Source organism: Myotis brandtii, unplaced genomic scaffold, assembly GCF_000412655.1.
Source record: "Myotis brandtii unplaced genomic scaffold, ASM41265v1 scaffold1956, whole genome shotgun sequence".
NCBI classification, from domain to species: domain Eukaryota; kingdom Metazoa; phylum Chordata; class Mammalia; order Chiroptera; family Vespertilionidae; genus Myotis; species Myotis brandtii.
In genome coordinates this window covers 402,826-409,067 of record NW_005357294.1, presented here as the reverse complement: position 1 = coordinate 409,067, position 6,242 = coordinate 402,826, and the positions used below count along the sequence as shown (strand labels likewise).

Here is a 6,242-nt window from a genome sequence, read left to right as displayed (position 1 = left end):
GGGCGCGGGGCCCGGGGCGGTGAGTGGGGGCGGCAGCCCCTCCGCTTGCCGTGGAGTCCCCGTAGCAGGACACTTTCCCGGCTCCGTTTCCTCCCCTGCGAACGGGGGGAATGGTGCCCTCACCTGGATAGGACTCCGGTGCGTTTCCTAAGAGAAGCCGTAAGGCGCGTGGGACAGCGCAGTGGCCAGGCCTGTACCTCGTGCCTTCGGTCCCACGTCTGTGCTTGCGGGAGGCCTGAGCTCTGCCTCTCCCACCCTCAGGTCGGTTTGGAGTGGCCTTTGGAGTCCGTCTCCTACACCGTCCGAGACCCCAGCCAGCACGAGTTGCAGCCTCCGCCAGGAGGGCCTGGGGCCCTAAGCCTGCGCTTCCTCAACCCCCAGGAAGCCCAGCGGTGGGCAGCCCTGGTTCGAGGTGCCACGGCGGAGGGACACAATGGTCAGTGCCGTGGGGCAAAGGTTCATTCGGTTGGCCAGGGACTGTGCTGGGAGGGCGGGAGTCTCCCTGGCCCTCAGGCCTGGATGGGGAAGGTAGTGGGTAAAGTCGGGCCCACTGCTGGCCGCCCGGGGAGGCCCCCAGGAGAAAGCGGGGAAAGGAACGGGCCCAGAGCTGGGGCCTGGAGGACCAGACTGGTGTGGAGGGGCAGCGCCAGCAGGTCCAGGACCTGGGGCGAAGACACTGTCTCAAGAGCTGCGGGAAAGTATTCAGTGGGAGAGGGACAGGCTCGGACTGCGCTCCTCAAGGTTGGCTGCGACCTGCACTCGTGGGCGGGTGCAGATAGGGCTGGAGAGAAGGATGTTTCCAGAGATAATTAGGAGATGAAGTCGGCTGGGTTTTGTGGGTGTTTAATGAGAAGAGTTAGTGGTTGGGACAGGAAGACGGGGAACCAAATGCCCTTGGGCTCCCAGAGAGGAGTCCTGTTTGGAAGAGCATGGAGGGGGTGGGAGTGGTGAGTCTGGGCTGGAGCTGGGCCTCTGGAGGTGGGAAGGGTTAACCGGGGTCAGCAGGAGCGAAGAGCCCACAGATGCATCAGAAGAGCTGCCAGAGGGGCAGGAGGAGAACCGCACAAGATGAGGTGCATAGCATTTGCGAGGGAGAGAGCTCTTCCATTCACTCAGTCGCCAGGTGTATCCCTGGTACCGTTCCGGACTCAGCACTCCCTGAGGCCTTGGAGACTGAGCACGAATACAACTTCCAAGTCTGCTCTCGGAGCTTTTGGTTCTAGCGGGGAGGCAGACATAGTGAGTAAATAAAATTCTGTCAGATGGTGGGAGAGATGGGAGTGGGAGGGAGGCAGTGAAGGCCTCCTTAGGTGACACCGAGTGAAGTTGAAGACTGAGGTGTGACCCATGTGGCCAGAGAGCAGTGGGTACACAGGCCCTGAGGCAAGAGCATGCATTGAGACGGGGCCAGCTGGTGCTGGGTGCCTGGGAGCCCTGCTTGTCTCAGTGGGCAGACGGGTCAGAATTCTGAGGGGCTGAGCTGCCTCAACTCAGGTGGGCTGGGCCTTAAGCGGAGGGAAGGGGAGAGACAGCAGCCAGCTCTGTAAGGACACCCAGGGCAGACAGTGGCCTGAGAGGGCTTGTCTGGGATGGGAGAGTCTGGGTGTGCTGATGGTAGAGGAAGGAGAGGGGATGGAGGTCCCTGAGGGCACCAAGAAGAGGCCATGCTGACTGCAGGGCTCCTACGCACCTGCTTTGGTTCTCCTGTGAGGTCAAGGGAATATCCCTGGCTGGTGGAGAGGGCCTGTGGAGGCCAGGAGAAGTCTAGCCTCCGTGGCAGAGGGACACAGGTGGGACCAGATGGCAGAGGGTCCAGAAGGCTCTAGAGCACAAGTGCAGCTCCAGCTCTGAAAGGAGTCAGCAGGGACCCTTGGAAAGGCCAAGGCTTGAGGGAAGGCTGGACTGAAAGTGTGGCCAAGGCAGAGCCCTGGCATGAGCTGAGGGGAGGAGGGAGGAGGGAGGAGGCAAGGGTCCTGGACACCTGAGGTCAGAGAGCAGAGGCCCAGGTGAGGTGAGTACTTAGCGGGGAGGCTGATCTCGGGAGACCACCTGCCCACCCCACGTCTTCCCTCCTAGGCAGTGACACCCTGCCTCCAGCCCTGGGCCCAGAGACGTGCCCTGTTTCCCCACCCAGTCCCCCTGAAGCGCACACACTCAAGGCCCCCAAGATGGATGGTCCAAGTTCTGGAGACTTGATGGAGAAAGGTAAAGGCAGGTGGCCAAAGGGGGTGGGGCAAGCTGCCATGCCCAGCTGTGATGGTGCACTCTCTCCTTGTAGAAGAGCTGGCAGGGCGCCTGGCCCAGGCCATTGAGGATGGAGATGGGAAGGGGGCAGCCCAAGCTGCAGCCCTCCTGGCCCAGCATCATGTGGCCCTCAGTGTCCAGCTCCAGGAGAGCTGCTTCCCTCCTGGCCCCATCAGGTGAGACCTGGGACTTCGTCCTCACCCCCCCCTCCCAATCCTCCAGGCACCCCATCATTCTCTGAACCGAAATTCTGGCCCAGGCTACAGGTCACAGTGGAAGATGCTTCGTCCTCTGCCCACGTCTCGCTGCAGGTCCACCCCCACTGCACCATCTCGGCCCTCCAGGAGCAGGTGAGCACGGGGTCGGGGGAGCCCTGCTGGAGGCAGGGACCCTGGGTGACTGCCTGGCCCTGACGCTCTGGCTCCAGGTCTTCTCGGAGTTTGGCTTCCCACCAGCTGTGCAGCGCTGGGTCATTGGCAAGTGCCTGTGTGTGCCCGAGCGCAGCCTCGCCTCCTACGGGGTCTGGCAGGACAGGGACCCTGCTTTCCTCTACCTGCTCTCAGCCCCGCGAGAAGCCCCAGGTCAGTCCTTGGTTGTTGGGTGAGGAAGGTGGGGTACAGCTGACAAGGCCCTGAGCCCCACCCCCTCTACCATAGGACACAGCCGTCAGCGCCCCCAGAAGATGGATGGGGAACTAGGCCGCCTGTTTTCTCAGACACTGGGGCTGCCCCGAGCTCCTCAGCCAGCCAGCTCCAGCCTCCCCAGCCCCCTTCAGGTAGACAGGAGCCAGGTAAGGTGGGCCTGGGCAGCTGTGGGCATCGGAAGGAAGGGGTCAGCAGCTACTGTTCCTCCTCCACAGCCCGGCTGGCCCTGCCCTTCCTGCACCTTCATCAACGCCCCGAGTCGGCCTGGCTGTGAGATGTGTAGCACCCAGAGACCCTGCGCTTGGGACCCGCTTCCTGCAGCCTCTACCCAGCAGTCGCCAATGGTACCAGAGGCAGGGAAGGGGGTGGGATGGGGAGGGCAGCAGAACAGCAAAATGACTCCTCTTCTCCCTACCCCCAGGTCACAAGGAGAGAGGACGGCCCTTCCCTTCCCGGCCCAAGGTCCCTGGATGCCCTTCTGAACCTCTCAGGGGACCTCCACTGACAGCTCCCTGGGGACAGATCCTGAGATGCGGGGAGAGGCCATGAGCCAAAGACATTAAAGATTCTTCTGAGCCAGCTGAGTGCCCCCACTTTGTGCGAACTGGGCAGCTGGGAGGATGGAGAGCAGGGCACAGTGCCACCCAGGACACCTGGCAGAGAGGGCATAGTCTGGCTCTCGGCTGGGCTGCCCAGCCGGGTCCAGGTAGCTACTCAAGAGCTTACTTGGGCCGAAACCGGTTTGGCTCAGTGGATAGAGCGTTGGCCTGCGGACTGAAAGGTCCCAGGTTCGATTCCGGTCAAGGGCATGTACCTTGGTTGCAGGCACATCCCCAGTAGGGAGTGTGCAGGAGGCAGCTGATCGATGTTTCTCTCTCTCATCGATGTCTCTAACTCTCTATCTCTCTCCCTTCCTCTCCGTAAAAAATCAAAAAAATATATTTAAAAAAAATAAATAAAATAAATAAAAAAAAGATCTTACTTGGACCCCAAGTCCCAAGAGGCCTACAGGCATGGTGCTGAGACCTTCTCACACACTGAGAGGCTTGCAGAGCCCTCACCCCCCACCCCAACTGCGGACCACTGGGCTAGGGCCCTCTGTGAGCCCCACTCCCAGCCACCATGCCTCCCCTCCTCCACCTAGAGCCCTTCAGGCATGCACCCTTTTCCTTTCTCCCACTCAGCTCTCTGCTCTCCTAATTGGCCACCACTCCTTAGGGCTGCTCCAGCCAGGATGCCTTAAATTCCCTTCTGGGGACAAGAAAAACTCAGGAGCCCCGAGCCAGGGCCCTGCGCTACTGCTAAGGCAACATGTCTGTGGCCCTCCTACCACTGACAGACCCACTGCGGTCCCCCTCCCCAGCCGGCTGCTGTTGCTCCCAGCTCTGCCTGGCTGTCTGGCCTGGACCCGCCACAGCTGCCTGTTGATTGCTAGGGGCGTGCACTCCCCGCTCCCCTCCAGCAGGACCCTTTCTCAGTGGACCCCTCTAGCGGTGCAGCCAGAGGCCAGGAGCACATTCTGGGCTGGCTCCCCCTGCTTATCTGCTTCCTGGGCAGAGGTGAGAGTTTCTCCCTCCCAGCCATGCCCAGCCCAGCAGCTCCCTCAGCTCCTACCGCAGGCCAGGCCCCTCCCTCTGGAATGCGGCCAAGGGCTCCCTTCCTGCTGCCTCAGAACGAAGGCCAAGGGGTTCAACACTGACACTTGGCTGGTTTCTCTGGCAGATCCCTGGACCATGTCCAGCCAGGCCCTTTCCACCTCTCTCCCTACCCCAACGAGCTGCCATCTCTAACAGGTCTGCTTCCTGTCTCACATACAGACCTGATGGGACTCCCAGCCAGCAGTCAGTGCCACACGGCATGAGACAGTCCTGGGAGCTCCGAGGGCAAAGGTCTTACTCTGAGTCCCCTGCAAACTACACTCTCATCACACAATAGCCCAAATGTGTCTATTGAGAAACTTAATTTATTTCCATGATAGAGACTGAAGGATCTGGAGCTCCAGCCCGATCTCCTGCCCCCTTCCCTTTTGTCCCAGAGAAGAGGGGCTTGGCCAAGAGGGCCAGCTGGGGTCTAAAGAGACCCAGGGTGGCTTCTTGGCTTGAAGGCCCATTCAAACAGGACGGCAAGCAGACCTTCGGCAGGGTCACTTGGGTGGACGATATGCCAGCTTCCGGCTCTTCAGTACTGACCACTTATGCCGCTTCATGGCGTACACCAGGGGCAACAGCAAGCCCATCATCATCAACATCTGGGGATGAGACAGGCTCAGAGAAGGGAGGCAGAAAGGAGCCCTGCCCAGCTCCCAGCCTCCCTCTGCCATGCCCACTGTGCCCCCTTGCCCGATCCTTTCACCTTGAGCCCCATGCGTTTCCGATGGTCATGCTCTGGCTCGGATGCCCAGCGCAGGAAGGTGCACACATCCTTGGCTACCTGGGACATGGTAGCTGGGGTGCCTGGACCAAGGACAGGTGGTGAGGGCTACCTTGGGGCCCCTGCCCAACCTAGGATACCCCCAGAGCACCCCTTCCATGGTAGATGGGTCCCTGCCCAAGGCTTCAAAAGGGATGGGACCCCTCAGGACACAATGGCCTGAGCTGGTCAGGGCAGTGAGGCTGCCCACAAGCCTCAGACACGCACAGTGCCCCAACCAAGGGAACCCAGTGGGGAAAGTAGGGACCTCACCATCGTCAAACTCCAAGACCTCGTCGTAGATGGGAGGAGCCATGCCGATGGACTGGCCAGGGAAGTAGGGGTTGAAGTAGAGGCCTTCTCGTAGCGACACCCCGGTGGGCGGCTCACAGTAGCCCGTGAGCAGGGAGAAGACGTAGTCTTCACCACCGTGCCTAGGACCAAATCCATGCCGCCTCAGCCTCTGGCAGGAGTGGGACCTGCCTCCCCTCCCGCCAGCCCTGCGGGAAGCCTGCGTACCTAGCTCGCACGATGTAGCTGAGGTCAGGGGGCACGGCTCCATTGTTGGCTGCTCTGGCAGCCTCAGGGTTGGGGTACGGTTTGGGGAAGTAGTCAGACAGCTTTCCGGGTCGCATGAACATCTCCCCATCATCATTGGGGCCGTCCTGAATCTCCACCTGCCACGAGAGCACCATCACCACCCTGCTCTGTCCTCCACAGAGAGAGCCCCAATCCCTGGGCCCTTGGCAACGTCCCCAGGCACCCCACCTCTTCGGCCAGGGCTTTCGCTTCATCCTCAGTGTAGCACACGCCCACCAGGTGGCGGTAAGCCACGTAGTCCATGCTGTGGCAGGAGGAGCACACCTGCTTGTACACCTGGAAGCCCCTCCGGATGCTAGAGAGAGGGAGAGGGTCAGCGGTGCCCGGGGCCCACCCCACCCCCAC

The 6,242-nt window shown here is 61.2% G+C and overlaps 2 protein-coding genes across 2 annotated transcripts; one reads left to right on the top strand and one right to left on the bottom strand.

Annotated features, from left to right (window-relative positions):
• Position 1: 1 nt before the first annotated feature.
• Positions 2–3,467, top strand: SHARPIN (SHANK-associated RH domain interactor; the record flags this gene model as incomplete). The annotated part of the gene is made up of 9 exons (XM_014538695.1): positions 2–19; positions 262–436; positions 2,077–2,205; positions 2,279–2,420; positions 2,504–2,594; positions 2,672–2,825; positions 2,901–3,034; positions 3,104–3,232; positions 3,310–3,467. Coding segments are annotated over 9 exons (1,056 nt in total), but the record flags the coding sequence as incomplete, so codon positions are not given.
• A 1,364-nt stretch (positions 3,468–4,831) lies between these two features.
• LOC102261758 (cytochrome c1, heme protein, mitochondrial) lies at positions 4,832–6,233 on the bottom strand (the record flags this gene model as incomplete). Its single annotated transcript, XM_005865081.2, has 5 exons — positions 4,832–5,136; positions 5,241–5,341; positions 5,571–5,731; positions 5,817–5,974; positions 6,066–6,233. Coding segments are annotated over 5 exons (693 nt in total), but the record flags the coding sequence as incomplete, so codon positions are not given.
• Between the last annotated feature and the right edge of the window lie 9 nt (positions 6,234–6,242).